Source organism: Podarcis tiliguerta (assembly GCF_965153285.1).
Source record: "Podarcis tiliguerta genome assembly, chromosome: 14".
NCBI lineage: Eukaryota > Metazoa > Chordata > Lepidosauria > Squamata > Lacertidae > Podarcis > Podarcis tiliguerta.
Genome location: NC_139547.1, coordinates 29,780,627 through 29,799,093, shown reverse-complemented (window position 1 = coordinate 29,799,093; position 18,467 = coordinate 29,780,627). Strand labels below are relative to the sequence as shown.

Genomic DNA, 18,467 nt, shown 5'->3' with positions numbered 1-18,467 from the left:
ATGCTGCCTTATTCCAATGTTAGTTCAAATGCAGCCTTTGCCAACCTGTTGGACTCTGGATGTTTTGGACCACAACTCCCATCAGCCCTTGCATGCGCAAGTCTTTAGGATGCTGAGGCTGATGCACACCAAAGCATCTGGAGTGCACCAGGTTAGTGAAGGCTACTGCTCTACAGTAAATGAAAGAAAGTTGATCTACACAATCTGGTTTAACACTCATGGCACCTCCAACAAATAAAATCTTTTGCTTTAGGGGGCTTCAGTTCATTTTCTGAGCAGCATCCCAAGACTTGTCACAGCACCAAAGTCTGATTTCTTGCTATATTATGCCATTTCTCTTAAATGGACAATAGCTGTAGTTGAGCCCAGTGCTAGAAATCAAGTCCCTGAACTGATCCCTGGACTTCAAAAAATATTTGCCATTACTGATTAGATATTACAAACGAAATTCTTTAAATGTTAACTCTTTATTTCAATAGTTTCCATGAAAATGTAATTTGAGAATCACATAAATATTTTAAGCACTTAATTCCAACACTTTTCCTGCCACAGAGCATTTAATTAGTACCCTGTTGCTATCAACATTGGCCTTTTTGAGTTAAGCATTAACAAGTTTCCAGAGGCTTGAAATCTGCCAATTTTATTTTTTTTTAATATAGGAAAATATTTGGCTATTTTGTGTGACTGCTTTGTGGAACCTACTGCAGCATGCTATTACATGTAGAATGACGATTTTTAACTATTGAAAAAGCAATTTATTTTTATTGTGAAAAAATGTAGGCTTATTTATGTTGATCTCTGAACATAAGCCTGATGAGTTGATTCCATTGAGTGAGTGCAGCATTAGTTGCTCTCCTGTGAAACTGAATATTATGTATACCTGACTGCACAAACTGTACAGACAATGATATGTTTTGGCCAAAGGCTTCATTACTTTGAAAAAATGCCTCTCTGTAGGACTAGATCTTAATAACACAGTAGAGGCTAAATATTTTGCTTCATTTTGATTGTGGAACTTGAATGTGTGTTTAATTTTTTATGAACAGATTGATGACTCTTCTGCATCTATTTCTCTGGCCCAGCTTACAAAGGTATATATACATATATTCTTGTCAAATATAGCCAAATAAATTGTTGCTTGCTTGGTATTTTGAATGTTTTTATGCTGTGATCATTATCTGGTTAATTTCTGTTACTGGTGCAAAGCATTTTTAGTAAAAAGTACCGAGCCTAAACATTGAAAATGTGTGTATATTTATTTATAACTATCCTGTAAAGAGTAGTTCCCAGTATGGGAAGATAGAAGGGGAGTCCCTTATCAGCCTCAACATAATGTTGCCGTTTTACTCATCTTCAAGACACAAAGAAGAAGCACCTCCGAAGCTGTTTTATCGTTTCTTTCATACGTTCCATTAATTTTGCATTGGAAAAATAGCACAAAGAAGAATTTTAATACTTTGGCTATTTATGGACTCCTAGGATTTCTCGGTGTGACAGCCAAAATAGAAGTATTTCCCTATCACATGGACACTTTACATGATAATTTTGGGATTCTGCATTCAAAGCCAGTGGTAGTGCAATAATTTGCATAAAATTTGATAAAAGTTGTACACTTGTAGTGTATGCAGTGGGCAGCAGCTATGCAACTAATTTGTTTGAACACAGACTGCGTAAATGTAACTGTTTATAGGAATATACCAATGTGTATGTGTGGCATATTAGCAAATGTGACCTTCTGAAACTGTTGTATCTGCCTTGTTTTGCTATGAAACTGCTTGCATTTTCTGCTCAATAATGTGTAACTTTGTCTGGGAAAGCACTAGTGATAACGCTCATCAAGTAAATTAGCTGCTCTTTAAAATTCCTATTAAGCAGTGTTACCTAATACATTTGTGTTCCCTTTGTGAATAAAGACTGAAGTTATGTGTTTCCAAGAAAAACTTTATCTAGTAAAGTTGGGAAACTCTGAAGTGCATTTGCAAATACAAAATTTAAGTCAAGCAAGGTAGCTTTAGTTTGGTTTCCATTAGTGCTGTCCTTAAATTTGTCCTCAGTTCTGTAAGCTCATGTCAAGTTCTATTTTTATTGAGGTATGAAAAAATGTCCAAGAGGTATACAAGTTACGGAGAACTTAAGTATTTCTGACTATTTTGTAATATAAAGTAGTTGAAAACTGTTACTTGCTTTAAAACCTCTTCAATGCACAGAGTCTTTGCATAGAGGAAATGTGTTTAACAGTTTTCTGTTTTATTCCTATTATGTATTAAATGCCATATTTGAATTTTGGTCTATTCCTACTAATGTTTTGTGCTATTGGATGTGTTCTGTAAAACTGTTTGGGTTCAAACAAATTAGCTCAGTATTTGTAAAATAGTCTTCTGTAAATGTGAACAATTTAATAGTTGTTAATATGGAATGTTAAGAAAAAATATGTATTTTAATCAACTGTTTAATAAAATGTTGAAACTAGCTGGTTGCTTTTGTGGATGAATGTATAAAGTATGTGTGGCTGATCTGAATGTTAAGTGATTGAATATCTGAACAGTTAGTAAACTAGTCCCTTAGACCCTGCTTGTATCTGTTTATAGAGTGTAATGAACCATCCTAACAGGTACCAAGTTTCTGGAAACATTAGCTCCATCAGGGAGCCTCACATTTAGGGCTTGCACCTTAAGGGTAGTGTCATCTTGAAAGTTGTGTTTCCAAAACATTTTGTGCTGTCTTTAATTCCAGTTGGGAAAAATTATTTTGTCTGAATTTTTTTGTGCGTTGGTGCGATGCAGTTTTTTGGATACATTCAGTTGCACTCAGGCATTTTCCTTTTAAAGACATCTGAAAGGGAATAACAAGCCCATTTCCCAAGTTTTTAAAGGTGGTCTAGCTGGGCTTCTGAACCCTCAGTTTTCAGGATGACATTGTCCTTTTAAATATTTTAAGCATAAATAATGCATAGCATTATATAGCAAATTGAGGCAGTAGTGAACAGCATCACTTTACAAAAGGAAACAGCTCAATGCCTTTTACCTTGTAAGTATTACAGAAGGCATCTTTCAGAACACTTAACTCCAGACCATTTAAATTTATCACGGCAAACTGGAGCAGTTACACAAGCCATTACATAAGATACAAACTGCACCTAAGGTTTAGTTAGAATGCCCCAGCAGAGTTTTTTATCTTTTCATTTTAGGTTAGCAAGTACACAAACATCATGTAACGGCATAAGGACTCCCTGGAACATCTTCAAGACAATCTGATATTAAAGAGCTGTTTTTGAGGCAACTTTCAGTTAGCTTTGTGCTGCTCTTTACAGGATTGGATGAGTGGTGTTTGTCTTTGACTGGATGGACTTAAATGTGTTTCTAATGTGTGTGTCAAATGATTACCTATTGAACAGACCGCCAATCTGGCTGAAGCCAATGCTTCCGAAGAAGATAAAATTAAAGCTATGATGTCACAGTCTGGCCACGAATATGATCCAATCAAGTAAGTCTTCAGCATGCCACAAACCAATTTTTTTAAAAAGCTAACTTTGGAAAAATTTACAGATTTACTATCTTCTTAATTAAAGCAAAACAGCAAAGAAACACACTTCTCTTCTTACACCTTTTTAGTTACATGAAGAAACCCCTGGGTCCGCCTCCACCAACATACACTTGCTTTCGTTGTGGAAAAGCTGGCCATTACATAAAGAACTGCCCAACCAATGGGGTAAGGGACTGTGGAATGGAAGTTTTGATTAGTGTTAACTTGTTTATTTTCATAGACCTCCATTAAACCTGTAGCAAGAAAATTAAAGTTTTATTCCTTGGTTTATTGTATATGGGGGAGTGTAATATCCTGTTAAGTCCTTCTTTCTCTCCACTTTCAGATTGTGTCTGTCTCTTCCATGATCCATTTGGTAGTGCCACCTTGTATTTGTATCACTGACTCCAGTAATGCGAGATCAGTGGGGTTGAGGGAGGGCTACCTGTCATGGATTATTATTGCGGGGCACTGCTCACTATGAAAAGTAGTTTCTTAATGATAGCTTATAGTAAACATCCTAAGAGCAGTAGACAATTTTGTTCAATTCTTTCATGCTTCAAGTGGGATGTGACTGACTTAAATAGCATCCTTGGTGAAGCTGCAAAGTTCATGTCATGTGCCTGAACAATGTTGTTTCAACACAAGCCAAGAAGCTTAGTTAAATTTGGGCAGGGGTTCTGTTTGGAGAAGCTGTTGAATCTTTCTCTTATAGCTTAGAGAGATCTTTTGTGTTTTTTACCCCTTCGATAGGACAAAAACTTCGAGTCTGTTCCCAGGATTAAAAAGAGCACAGGAATTCCCCGAAGTTTCATGATGGAGGTGCAGGACCCTAATACCAAGGGTGCCATGCTCACAAACACAGGGAAATATGCCATCCCAACTATTGATGCGTAAGTATGCAGGTCTTTAGAACCTTTAGAACAGAAATGTTGTCTCTAACATTCAATATTCCTAGCTAGAGCTTTGCAACTAGGGAATCTTACTTATTGTAAGCAGCATATTTGTAAAAAAACAAACAAAATAAAAATGTCATAATAAGAAATAATTGTGAATGTTTGTGACAGTTCATTTATGGCATCAGACAAAAACATCGCTTTTCAAAAACACCTCCAGAAACACCTGGTTTTACCATTTTGCTGCTGCAGTAGAGGGAAAGCCTCCTGTTTATTGATTTCTCCTGGAACTATTATCTTTGATAATTCTGGTTTGATTCTGTCCTCCAGTGTTTTGGTTTGAAATTGTAAACTGCTTGAGTTCATTGAATATAAGGCAGGATGTTGTTAGAATATAGTATTTATTTGACTTGGCCCGTGACTTGGGTCAAATCCACACCATAAACAGAACATTACTTCTATCCACAAACTGTAGCTTGTTAAGAGTGCTGGGAATTGTAGTGTTGAGTTCTTTGGGCAGAAAGGTGGGACACAAGTGGAATAAATAATAATAAATATTAAACACATATATTTAATGCTTAACATCATGTATTGTCTCACCTTTTTAAGACCAAGATGTGTGTCTGTGTTTTCAGTGCTGCTTATGCTATAGGAAAGAAAGAGAAGCCCCCTTTCCTGCCAGAGGAGCCATCGTCTTCCTCAGAAGAAGATGACCCTATTCCAGATGAGCTTTTGTGTCTGATTTGCAAAGATATAATGACTGATGCTGTGGTCATTCCCTGCTGTGGAAACAGCTACTGTGATGAATGTGAGTTCCATGAACTGGCTTGTGTGTCTGAATGTGATGGGAGAAGAGCAAGGCTGATTGGGTTTTCCCACCTCTAGCGTTACCTGAGAAGGAGAATAGAAAGGTTGCTTTTACTTTAAAGTGACTTGCACCTGGACTGCTTCATTACTTTTTTTAAGAGGCAGGAGCTGGACTGGGGTTTTTAAACCAAAATTTTTACTCTTCCTTTGACCCACAGAATTCTACTTTTCCTTAAGTTTATTGGTGTTTTGGGTATATGATACACTCTAAGATATCAAAAGCCCATTCCACAGTAACTCAAAAGTGGCTTTTTTAGTGTAGTTGCACCTGTTCTATGGAACAACATCCCTCTTGAGATAAGACAAGAGCTGGCTATCTGCACTCTTTTGAAACAGTTGAAGACGTTTTTGGTCCGCAAGGCTCTGCCATGGGTGCTTATTTGGTGTGGTTTTCAATTTCATCCACTATTATTTTCTGTAGATTATAGTTGTTTTGTACATCTTGATGTACAAAAGAAGGCAATTAATAATAATATTCATAATAAAAATGCTGAAACTGTTGTCTTGCTTAAATTCTGACCTGGAATACTTTATAAAGCAAGGACATTCCTTTTCAGGCATTGGAGTTTTCCTCTGCACCTCCATGCCTCTAGAAGGACAACCACCCACCCCCTTCTGGAGCAGCTGCTTTTCAGGAGGCATATGGGAATGCAGTGGGTGTACAGCTTTGGGACATGCTACTAGATTTCTGTACTGATCTACTATGTTGTGGCCTTTGCAGTGTCCTTTTAGTTACAGTACGTCCACATTTAGAAGTCTTCTGGAATTCGTTGTTGTTTGCAGTCTTAGTAGCTGTGCTAATACATGTGTACCATTGAGCAGAGTGTGAAGATTTTTATAACAGTTACACATTTCACATGGCTTTGAAAAATCATTCACAGGTATCAGAACATCGCTGCTAGAATCGGAGGAACATACCTGCCCAAATTGTCATCAGACAGATGTTTCTCCTGATGCGTTAATTGCCAACAAATTTTTACGCCAGGTAACTTGAGATCTATCTGTATTCAGTTCTGCATGCCTGAGTGTACATCTCTTTTCCCCTTATACTTACTGATCCACTGTGTTGGCCCAGATGAGAAGGGGTGGGAGTTAAGCTGGTTTGGTCCCTCTGTGACCTGCCACCCAAGAAATTGACCCACATGCTGCGTCCCTTCCTGCGGTAAAGGTATCCACAGCAAGATCTGATTTTCTATGACCTCACCAGCCCTGATACCAAGTAGCACAGATGTTTGGATGCAATCTTAGGGAAGCTTTGATATGCTTATTCGTTTCTCTTGACTGGTGATTTTTCTTCTCTAGGCTGTAAATAACTTCAAAAACGAAACTGGCTACACAAAAAGACTCCGCAAACAGGCCCAGCCACCTAGACCGGTAGTTCAGCGGAATGTGCCTTCATTACAAAGGCCAACAGGTTCCAGGCAGCAGGATCCCCTCATAATTCCAGCCACTTCTGCTCCTCTTCATACACCTGCATCCCTCACCTTGTCATCAGCTCCTGGCCAATCAGTATCTTCAACAGCCACGTTGTCAGTCAGCCATTCTGCCACCACATCTGCTAGTGAGGTCTCTGCACCAATGTCCCTGGCAATTCATGCTGACAAGCCAGAAGGACCTTTCCGGTAGGTCGATTTGTAGAAAGAGGCCACTAGATTGACAGCTTGGCTTCGCTTTTAAACTGTCCTGGGCTCTGGTGGTGTTGTGTCTAACCATTTGTATGCCTATCTCCCTGGAAGGATTGGCTGCCAGTTCTTGAGTGTGTTTGTATGTCTTAGTAACTTTTCTAAGGCTGGCAGTGAGTTTTCAAGTTACATGGGGTTCTTAGAAATCAAATCCAAAGTAAGGTATTTCAAGCCCAATGCTTGCTTTTGGCCTGTTAAAATTGAGTGTTCTTATGGGAGGGAAATGATGATTATATGTTTTAATGAGTTACTACATTGTTTTGAATTTCATGCAATCTCCAGGGATTGATTGATATTGCAATGCTTGTATCACATTTTGCCTTTTAAGATTTTAGGTTTGAAATCTTAAAAGACAAAGTGAGCTAGGTGAAGCTGTGAGAATATCCTAGTGAATTTCAAGAATTTCTCCTTTGGGTGCTGCAAGCATCCAAGAAAGCAGTAATCACTCTTCGTCTGTATTATTTGATTAAATTTCAAACTACAGTGTTCTCATCGGCCGTCAGCTCAATTCAGATAGTCCTCAAGAACCATGCCATCCAAAATTGTCAATTTGGATATCACAGCAAACTGATTAACTTTAAACAGGAAATGGAGAATGGGAGGTAGGCAGGAGGAACCTGGTGAATCCATAGCATATCAATTCTCCTGAAACCATGGCTTGGAAGGTTCTCCGGAGCCTATCCACACCACATGAAAAAACTCATTGAAAAACTTAGTCATAGCACAGTTCCTTTCTGATATATGCACCTCATCTGTTTAACCGCAAAACACTTTCTTCATAGAGAGGTTCTCCCAACCATTTAATTATGTGTGTTGATTTGTTTTGCCTGCCCTTCCCCACCTTTTTAAAGTATTGTGAATATGACTACCTCCAGGGTCTGCAGAATGACTTTGTAGCACCCAGTCTCTTGTTTTCAGTCTCTTGCCTAGTAGTTCCTAACCTTGAATTTGCCTCTTTCACTGCAGTGAGGGCGATGGTATTGGACCAGCTGCTGCTATAGTGACTGCCTCAGAACACTCAAAGCCACCTTCCACACTGTCAATTAATACTGTGATGGAGGAGAAGGTAAGCTTTGTTTTGGAACTAAACTTGTTTGCACATTTTAGCAGCATCACAGTCTAATTCTGTTCCTCTTCCTTTCTGCAGGGCTATCAGGTTCCTGTGCTTGGGCAGCCAGCTTTGCCAGGACAGCTGGGCTGTCATGGGCATTCAATACCTACCATGGGTAAGTGGTACAACTTTGCTCTTGGCTATTTTTTGCAATAGGCCTGCCATCTACATTTAATAAGCAACTTCTTCCCCTTTTCAACATAGGTCAACCAATGAGATCTAATCCTGTTCGCTCTGCAGGCAATAGGTCAGGCTGGGAGCCGTAAGTATACCTCCAAAACATATTTTTTGTATCTTAGGTAGTAAGTTTAGAACATGATAAGCATATTAAACAGCTTGATATGCATAGAGAGGCTTTTTTAAAAGTTGCTGGTTAAAGGATCTAGTTTGGTAACCTCACTCCATTTTTTAAAGTGTCAAACTGTTATCAGGATCCGGGGACACCTTTAAAGTCCTAGATTAGAAATAAATATGATTGATTTCAAAATAACTCCAGTTTATTATAAAAAATAATATTTATCGATACTGCATTCCAGAAAAATAGAGCTGTATCCAACGAAGACATTGCATGATTGAAACAACTTCTGCTTGTGCAGTGGACCTTCTCCTCCTGCTGCAGCCAACCCCCCGAATCTACTCTGGGGGTTCCCCAATACCCCATGGCAGGTTTGGGAAAAGGTGTTGGGGGCGCTTGTGAGGAGGAGAGAGGGAAGTTCCGTTTCACAAGTGGAAGTTATTCAACTCAACACAGTTGAATACAAACTCTTATCTAGTCCAAAAGCTATTGGGGATACATTGAACCCCACAATGTCTACTCAAACTGCTCATTGAGCTATCAGTAAGCCCTAGAGGAAAAAACAGAAGAGATGCATAAATGAAATACTGAACTTTTAACAGAAGAGAAGATGAACTAGAACCCAAGCAAGGCCTAGTAGGTTTTTTCTTACAAATGATAAATCAGTGTTGAAAGCCAGCTTAGAGGAGAATTAACTGCTTAAGATAAGATTCATTCATGTGATTTGGTGGACCCCTGCAGTACTTTGTTCTGGGGCTTTGTACACACAGGAATGTGCAGAAAAACTGGACAGAATATGTACTCCAGTGCGCTGAACACTAAAGTTATTTTACCTACCCTGTTTTGATAAGTTGCTGGGGATAGAATAGGCCCCAGTTAGTGAGTAGTTTCACTTTCCCATTCATTTCAACAGGGTAAATCAGCCTCTTGACAACTTAGTAAATTAACAATTTTAAAAATAATTGGAAGGAGGCAGGGAGCAAAATGAGATGTTACAGGACAACTGACTCCATAATTGCTGAGGAATATGTCGAGTAGGTTTGCAAAACATTTTACAGCATATTTGCAGCAGTTGCTGGTACCAACATCAACATCATTAGCTGCCATTGGGCTAAAATAGGTAGTTTTTAGCACAGGGTGAGGGCTGGGGTTTCAAATTGCCAGGCAGCAGAATTTAGATTGCTTGAAGGCACCCTCAAGTTTTTGAATTGCAAGCGAGAGGCAGAGGGTAGAGAAATCCAAACCCTGACAGGTCTGTATTAGACATACTGTGCTAGGTATCCTTTTTTAACATTACAAAATGCCAGTGTACAAAAGAAATGCAGTTGTGATGGGGATGCTGAATGGCAGGTATTTAAAACAGCAGCAGTAGCAGATTAACTAATATTCATGAAAGGCTTGGAGGAGGAAAACTGTGGTAAGTGTTGTGTGTGACAGGGAGGGCTCTTGGGAGGAGCTGTTGAACCGGAAGTGCTGAGGGGGAGCAAAAGAACAGTTTAGACTGGGTAGGCTGTAAGACTGAGGATGGGCAGTTACTGCAGAGGGGTGCTATCCATTTCACGTTTCTCTCTTGAGAACAAGGGGCAAGTGTAACACTCAGTGACAACGTGTTTTTGGGTTTCTTTAGAAGTTCAAACCGAGGACGCCCGCATAGTGACCGTACACAAAGGACTCAGGCCCCAACACTGCCAGCATCAACACCAGTCTTTGTGTCCGTGCCTCCTCCTCCCCTGTATCCTCCTCCTCCCCATGCACTTCCTCTTCCACCGGGGGTACCTCCACCACAGTTTCCTCCTCAGTTTCCACCTGGTCAGCCTCCACCTGCTGGGTACACTGTCCCCCCTCCGGGATACCCCCCAGCTCCAGCAAACATATCAACACCTTGGGTACCAACACCAGTACCAACGGCTCATTCAAATGCCATCCCAACGACACAAGCACCTCCTCTCTCTAGGGAGGAGTTTTACAGAGAACAGCGGAGACTTAAAGAGGAGTAAGTATTTGGCTCTGAATGAAGTTCCGTTATATTTCATTCTTCTGTTTCCGTAGAATATCAGACTGCAAAACTATGCTAAAAATGCGTCTGCCGTAAGCAAAAATGACATATAACGTGAGATTTCAAATGTTGGTTTTCACCAATAAAAATAATCCTTCAGATCTCAAACCCAGAATACTGTAATTCTAACAAAATGCCATGAAGCATCTCTTGGAAACCTGCGTTGCTTTTTGCTTTGTTGTAGCATGTTCACATCTCAGTTGCATGCAGAGTCCTTTTTTGAGTGGTGTGGTTCTCTTAATGCCGCCTTTAACATTGCCCAATGACCTGACATCACGATCTCTCACTTTTGACAGGGAAAAGAAAAAGTCAAAGCTTGATGAGTTTACAAATGATTTTGCTAAGGAACTGATGGAATATAAAAAAATCCAGAAGGAACGCAGGCGCTCTTATTCCCGGTAATTGTTTTTATTGTGCCTGTATAGATGAGCCGGAACAAAATCCCCCGTTCTTTTCACCTTGCAGATCCCCTATTCAGTCCCTGGCATCATATCTAGTTTTTGGGTTTTATGTAGTACAGAGATGGGGAAAGATGCTACAACTCAGTGCCAATGGTACTGGGCAAGGTGGGCTAACAGTCAGACATAGCATGGCTTATTGCAGGTACAGGGAACCTCTGGCCCTCCAGATAATGCTGAAGTGCATCTCCCATCAGCCCCTCAGCAAGCATAACCAGTGGCCAGGGATGATGGGTGTTGTAGTTCAGCAATATCTGGAGGGCCAACGGTTCCCCAAACCTGGCTTACTATGTTCATAGGCATTTTTCCTATGAAGACTAATGCAGGATACAGATTTGCATCTCTTGCCCTACATTTCAACCTTGCCCTACATTTCAATGTTATACAACTTCTTTCCCCCAATATTCAGAGGAACAACATGCTCTGAATTTGCTAAGGCTTTGAAAGAAATATTGTTTTGGATTTTTAAGGGTTAAATAGTTCCTGGGCTATTTTGAGAATGCACACAAAATGTCCAGTAGTAGCTTTCTGTGAAAGTAAACTCTGAAATAAAGGCTAATGATTGTCTGCAGACCAAATAATTTCTGGATACTCTGTTAGCTAGTCACATAGTGCATGAAAATGTTTCCCAAAGAGGAGCTGTCACCATCAGCTGGTGAATTGCTTCTTAAATATTGGGTGTACAAGAGCAATTTCTGATAACTTAATTTGGTGCAGAGTGAGGAGCTATTCTTCATTGACAATAGTGATAATAATAAAGCTGTAAAAGTCCCACTGAGCTTGAATGAGTTGTTAGGGGTGCCCAGAAGAGCTTTGTGCATTGTCTCCTTCTAGGTATCTGCAGTGACTGCTTCATAACAGATTCTGTGACAAAAAAGGGAATGCTCTTCACTGTGGTTGTTCCACATAATTTGTACAAAAGTGAAGAGGCTATAGTTACACATCTTTCCTTCCCCCTCCCCCTTTGCTTTGTTTCTTAAGGTCCAAATCGCCATACAGTGCATCTTCATACTCAAGAAGTTCCTATACATACTCCAAGTCCCGATCTGGCTCATCCCGTTCTCGATCCTATTCTCGGTCATTCAGCCGTTCCCATTCCCGCTCCTACTCACGATCTCCTCCATACCAACGGAGGGGCAGGGGGAAGAGTCGGAACTACCGTTCCAGGTCAAGATCCCACGGATATCACCGCTCAAGATCCAGGTCACCCCCCTACAGAAGGTATCATTCTCGATCGAGGTCTCCAGTTTACAGAGGCCAGTCCCCAAACAAGCGCCCTGTTCAGCAAGCAGAAGGGGAAAGGGAATACTTCGGCCGATACCGAGAAATTCCACCTTATGACATGAAAGCGTACTATGGCAGATCCGTGGATATGAGAGACCCATTTGAGAAAGAGAGATTCCGGGAGTGGGAGACCTACCGGGAGTGGTACGAGAAATACTACAAGGGCTACACAGCTGGAGCCCAGCCCAGGCCTTTGCTTAACAGAGAGAACTTCTCCCCAGAGCGCTTTGGTCCTCCTGGCCCTAGGCGAGAGAATTCCCCATATGTTCGGGGCCGTAGAGACGATTACCCTGGAGGGCTGGGCCATCGGAATCGGAATGTAGGTACTGGCTACTCTGAGAAGCTTCCAAGTAGAGAGGGCCATGGCATGAAAGAGGTGGCCAAACTGAAAGACAAGGAGGTTGAGATCCCACCAGGAGACGGGAAGGGAAACAAACACAAGAAGCACCGCAAGAGAAGAAAGGGGGATGACGGTGAAGGCTTCCCCAATGCAGACCTGTTGGAAGGCTCGCGGAAGCCACGGGATCCTGCCCCTGGGGAAGAGGGCAGCAAGCCTGACCCACTCTTCATGCTCCCAAGCAGGGATGATGCTACTCCTGTCCGAGATGAGCCAATGGAAGCAGATTCCGTTGCCTTCAAACCCACTTCTGACAAGGAAAGGAAAGAGAAGCCAAAGGCAAAAGCCGAGAAGACAAAGCGAAAAGCAGAAGGCCCTGCCACTACCAAGAAAGAGGTGCAAGTGAAGCCAGCTAAAGCACCCCAAGAGAAAGTGGAGGCAGATCGTGAAAAATCCCCCCGGGCAGAACCTCCTGTGAAAAAAGCCAAGGAGGAGTTGCCAAAGGCTGATCCTATTAGGTCAGTGTCCTCTCAGAAAGATGAGAAGGCACTTGGTACGCCACGCAAGGTTCATCCCCGAAGCTCAAAAGAGCATCCAGAAACCAGATCAACCAAGGAGGAGAAGGCCAAGAAAGATCCCCCCAAGGAAGTCAAGCAAGAGAAGCAATCGAGTAAGGAGGAGAAGTCAAAGAAACCTGTGGACAAGAACAAGCCTGTGGATGCAAAGCCAGAGAAAAGGAAAAGGAAAGCCGAGGAAAAAGGAGACAAAGATCACGAAACGCCGTCGTTAAAAATGTCCAAACCTGACATTGTAGAGTCGAAACCATTGCCAAAGGGGAAAACTGAGCCAGAGGGTGAAAAAGCAGAGAGGACCCCTGAAAAGGACAAAGCTGTTTTGCCAGTTGCTCCAGCAAAAAAGATTAAGCTGAACCGAGAAACTGGCAAGAAGATTGCCAGTGTTGAAAATGTCCCCCCAGTGAAGGAGGCTCCAGCCGAGAAGCCTGAGCCACCCCCCAGCAGCAAAGGGAAACAAGAGAAGGCGAAAGGAAAGCTGAGGAGGAAAGCCGCAGCTGCCGATGGATCTGGTCTGACGCTGGTTGATTATACCAGGTACCTCCTGATTAAAACTTAAAAATTAATTTCACTTCCTGTCCATGTCATGTTGAGTACTGCCTCCTTTCTTAGGCTTTGATTTGGCCTCTCTTAAACCCAGGTGGGAGTAGAAGATAAGTAGCTGACGTTGGCTGGTCTGGATCTGGATCTTTCGTCTTATGGACAAGCCAGATCAATCCCTCTGATATAGATCAGTTGCCCTCCAGTCCCAAGCAGTCCAGATTGAGTCATGGCCTTTTAATTTCCCTTCTAGCATGAGGTTTTTTATGAAGCAATTTGCCCACCTTTCCTTGATGTCTGGGCTGTGTCGGTTATTTTGTGCCTGTGGCTAGGTAAAGTGCACTTGCCATTGGCCATTGGAAATCTCACTTCAGCATTTTCCATCGAAGGGAAGGAATCATTGCCTGGTGTGGCTTACTAGTGTTAATTTATCAATGCTACTCTGTGATCTGTGGGTGAGGGGGCCTTTCAGAATTCTTCATTTGCCCTAGAGGCCCATTCTCCCCCTCCCCCCGTCATACCCACCTGTCACAATATCATTTGATGTCAGGTGTGCACAGTGCCCTCATGACAGGTGGGGAAAATAGCCTAATTGGCTGTGTCAGGCAATGATTATTTTCCCTTGATGGAAAATGCTAAAATAAGACCTGCAAGGGGTCACCCAGGCTTGATGGGAAGGCTACATCTGGATTTGGATCCACTCAGGAGCTCCTGATTGAAGTTCCCAAGCAGACCTGATGTCTGCTGAAAGCAGTACAGTTTTATATTCCATGCCAAATGCAAACAGCAAAGAAACAATTGGGAGCCTCTGCAAGAGCCACTTGCATTCAGCACTGTTTCATTTTGGCACTGAGTGCCCACTATGCTACTTTTGGCCAGGTTAGATCCACTCCAGTGGATCTGATCTGGCAGCATGGCTTGCATTCCTTGCTGCATTTTAACGACATTGAATGCATAGCACGCTTGCAAAAGAACAATCCCACCTGCCTAGCGTGGACTGCAGAAGGTTTGCCATAGCTGAATCCAGCCCACTGTGTCAACGAGGTTCCCTGCGCCTTTTGTTGTCAAACAGAAATCTCTTGAGTCACAACAGCCCCTCTAAAGTGTAGGCTGAGAAGAATTAAGGCTTGGTTACTAAGTTTACTTTTCTGTAGTGGGAAAACGCACATGTGGCCTGGATAGGGGGGATGGGACTCTGGACCCCAATGTTCCTGAGGGAAAAAATAAACCCCAGGCCAGTTCGTTGATGCAAGGGGTTTTTTCTGTGTGAAAATAAAATAGTAAAGTGGGGCTTTTGGCCCTGTAAAAAAAAAGAATATCCCCACAATCTAAACTTGGAATTAAATTATGCTGCTTTGATGTCTTCCTTATTAGGCCGTCTTTGTTTTTTCCTTCCTTAGCACCAGTTCTGCTGGAGGAAGCCCTGTGAGAAAGTCAGAAGATAAGCTGGACACGAAGCGAACTGTCATCAAGACCATGGAAGAGTACAACAATGACATAAATGACATAACAGCCCCTGCCGAAGATGTCATCATTATGATCCAAGTTCCTCAGTCCAAGTGGGATAAAGACGATTTTGACTCTGAGGAGGAAGAAGAGGAGGAGGACGTTAAATCTGTGCAAGTTCCCTCTGCAGCTGGGAAGCCCTCGAGTGTCGTCAAGAATGTCAGCACAAAGCCATCCAACTCCCTCAAACACAGTGAAAAGGATCCTGAAAGTTCACAGCCTGAGTCCAAAAACTCCAAAACAGTGTTATTGTCCAATGAGAAAGGGAAACTCAAAGAGAGGGATCACACTGCATCTGACAAAGACTCTTCTGAGAAAAGGAAGAGTGGCACTCAACAAGAGAAGGAGCGCTCCGAACGCAGTGCTGAACAAGGCAATGCAAAGAACTGCTCTTCTAACTCTTCCAAAGAGGCCAGGTCTTCAGATAAACATGAAGCTGCCCATGGGTCCTCTGGGAAGGATTTCACTCCTACCTGGGACAAAAAGTCTGACTACGACAGCAGCAGTAGCAGAGACTATTCTGGTTCCAAGCGAAGAGAGGAAAGGAGCGACCTGGCACGGAAAAAGGTCTCTCCTCCTCGCAGCCGTGATTCTGCCACCTCTGGACAAAAAAACAAGGCCAGGGATGAGCGAACGGAGCAGCCCAAAAAGGAGGCTGGGGACTCAAAGCGAGGCAGTTACAGCCCTCCGAGGGACCGGAGGCCAAATGACCACAAAGCTCCTTACGACTCCAGACGTTCTGCAGAACAACACAAGTCCCAGGAGAGAAGTTCGGGCAAGGAGAGAGAGAAACGCCCGTCCTCTGAGACTACCTGGAGCAACAAGGAGAGGGGGGCAGGTGGGAACAAGTCCTTGCACCGGCGCTGCTCACCAGAGGCAAGAGAGCCAGGGACAACGGTGCCGAATGACAAGGGCACCACCAAGCCGAAGCCACTGCCCAGCCACTCTGCCCGTCTCTCGTCTGACCCAACGAGGGAGACGGACGAGGCAGCTTTCGTCCCAGACTACAATGAGAGTGACAGCGACAGCAACGTCTCTACAAAGCAAGAGGACTCCCCTGGAAGAGCCACCCGGGAAGGGAAGGATAAGGCCCCCGAGAACAGTAAGCCCAAGGAGGGAGCGGTGGGGACAGCAGTCTTGGCCCCCCCAGCTGGCGGGAGCCAGAGCCAGAGCAGCCCCAGCATCAGCCGCAGCCAGAGCCCTTCTGAGAGCCAAGGCCGGAGCCGCAGCAGCAGTGCCAGCTCGGCCGACAGCCAGGACAGCAAGAAGAAGCGGAAGAAGAAGGACAAGAAGAAGCACAAGAAGCACAAAAAGCATAAGAAGCACAAGAAGCACGGCGGGACAGAGTCGGAGGCGGAGCGGAGCCAAAAACACAAACACAAGAAGAAGAAGTCGAAGAAGAACAAGGAGAAGGAGAAAGGAGACGACCAAAAAGCTAAGGCGGCCCCCCTCTAGGGCGGGGCAGGGGGTGAACCGACCTACAGAGGGACTGAGTCGCCTGTGTGAAATTTTGTTATAATGTAAACAAACGAGAGCCTTGTAAATAATGCCATGACGGGCCCTGTGCTGCACTTACACAATTGCTGCTTGATTTGATTTTTACATCAGAGCTTTATAAAGTGAACATTTTGTACAGACTTGTGAGTTGTGACCATGTGATATGGGGGAGGGAGGTGGGTTTTTTATTTAATTTTATTTTTATTTGGGGGGGCTCTTTTAACCACCATTAAAATAGTTTGGGTGGTGTTTACTGTACTGTGAAAAAATTCACACTTAATTTTTTTTTTTTTTAATTGCCTGTCAGGAAAAAGAAAAGGGCTGATATCGGTTCTAAAATATCAGCCAGAGGACTTGTGGAATGCATTACAGCCCTGTTCTGTTACTTTTGGATTACAATAAAAAAAAGAATTCATTAAACTTTATAATCAATGTGTTAGATTTCCAGCACCAGCTTTAATCAGGCAAGGAAGGGAAGGTGACCCTCACCTCCCCAATGAGCTCTACCCTTCATGAGAAATTGTCTGTCTCCGACAGAACTTATTGGTTTAACACAGAGAATGTTAAACTGGAGGGTGGGTGGCTAGGAAGCTCTGTGAGCATTAATCTTTGAAAGCAGTCAAGTTCGCTCTTCCATGTAGAGAACTTGGACTAGTAAATGCATCATCCTAGGAGGCTGTGTGCTTAAAGCAGCACTCCTCAAGCCTCGGGGTGGGCTCCCTTTGGGGACCTGAACACAATGTGTGACCCCTTGCCATTGGACCCATATTGGTCCACATTTTGATGCATAGTGAGGATGATGGTTGGGCTAAACTGGTTTAAATGGAAGCTTGGCTTTCCAACCTGGCTGATTCAAGGTTACATGACAGCCAGCAATAATTGCCTCAGGCAGGATTCCAGACTGTCACAGGGCCCTTTAGCTTGGTGAGTAACAACCCAAACCCTATGCTCTGCTAAGCAGCCAGAGCAGGTGGCTGGGGCTCGTTCTGTGCAGCTAGCCAGCACTGGCTCCTGCCAGCAGTTTGGTCATTTCAGCCTTTCATTATCAGCACTGTCAGTTGTCAATTCTGTCAGACTTAAGATTTTTGGAGGGGAAATTGTTTTTTTGAAATTGGCATGTTTTATTGCCTCAAAAGGTTAAACACCAAGTAAGGAGTTCCTGTTTTTAATAAGAAAAATATATATCCTGCAGCATTAAATTGCAATGCTAGTTTTCTAATGCCTCAAAATTTCAGGTAAAATCATGGAATGGTGCTGTCAGTTGAACATGAAATTTTCTCTGACACTTTGGAGAGTGGGTGCTGCATTGCTCCTGCTCTCCTCAGTGGGCCAAAGAAAGTCCTAATATTCCTCCACGGTGTTAGAGCAAGCAGACAAAAAGGTACAACCCTAACTTGGCTGTTGCACACTAATACTTGGCTGTGATTCCCTCCGTTTTCCTAGCCCTACGCATGGCTGCAAAGTGGTCACTGGGAGTTTCCACAAGAGGTATTAAACAAAAGAGGAGCTTGCTGGATCAGGCCAATGGCCCATCCAGTCCAGCACCCTATTCTCACAGTGGCTAGCCACTTGCCTCTGTGGGAAGCCCACAAGCAAGACCTGAGTGCAGCACCTCTTTCCCCAATTGCATTTTCTAGCACCTGCCATTACTGCCTCTAATAGTGGAGGTAGCACAGACCCCTTGTGACTTGTAGCCACCGATAGCCTTCTTCTCTGTGAATATGTCTAGATCACCTTTAAAGCCACTGAGGTTGGTGGCCCTCACTAGTTCTTACAGGAGCAAATTGACATAGGTAGACACTGTTCTGTGAAAGGCTGTTCAAATATGGACTCCAGCACTCCTG

The 18,467-nt window shown here is 43.0% G+C and overlaps 2 protein-coding genes across 4 annotated transcripts in view; one reads left to right on the top strand and one right to left on the bottom strand.

Annotated features, from left to right (window-relative positions):
* RBBP6 (RB binding protein 6, ubiquitin ligase) overlaps positions 1–17,051 on the top strand; it is a 30,240-nt gene extending 13,189 nt beyond the window's left edge. Inside the window, exons 4-17 of one of the 3 annotated variants that reach the window (XM_083413955.1) lie at positions 1,047–1,091; positions 3,395–3,483; positions 3,612–3,708; positions 4,276–4,415; positions 5,054–5,226; positions 6,167–6,270; positions 6,588–6,907; positions 7,934–8,033; positions 8,115–8,193; positions 8,283–8,340; positions 10,001–10,366; positions 10,726–10,827; positions 11,869–13,617; positions 15,021–17,051. In XM_083413955.1, the coding sequence (XP_083270081.1) occupies positions 1,047–1,091; positions 3,395–3,483; positions 3,612–3,708; positions 4,276–4,415; positions 5,054–5,226; positions 6,167–6,270; positions 6,588–6,907; positions 7,934–8,033; positions 8,115–8,193; positions 8,283–8,340; positions 10,001–10,366; positions 10,726–10,827; positions 11,869–13,617; positions 15,021–16,581 (4,983 nt within the window). In that variant the 3' untranslated portion in view covers positions 16,582–17,051. The remainder of the gene's footprint in view (positions 1–1,046; positions 1,092–3,394; positions 3,484–3,611; positions 3,709–4,275; positions 4,416–5,053; positions 5,227–6,166; positions 6,271–6,587; positions 6,908–7,933; positions 8,034–8,114; positions 8,194–8,282; positions 8,341–10,000; positions 10,367–10,725; positions 10,828–11,868; positions 13,618–15,020) is intronic. The other 2 variants (XM_083413957.1, XM_083413956.1) reach the window with 2 other exon arrangements.
* ERN2 (endoplasmic reticulum to nucleus signaling 2) overlaps positions 1–18,467 on the bottom strand; it is a 269,302-nt gene that overhangs the window by 89,579 nt on the left and 161,256 nt on the right. The window lies entirely within an intron of this gene.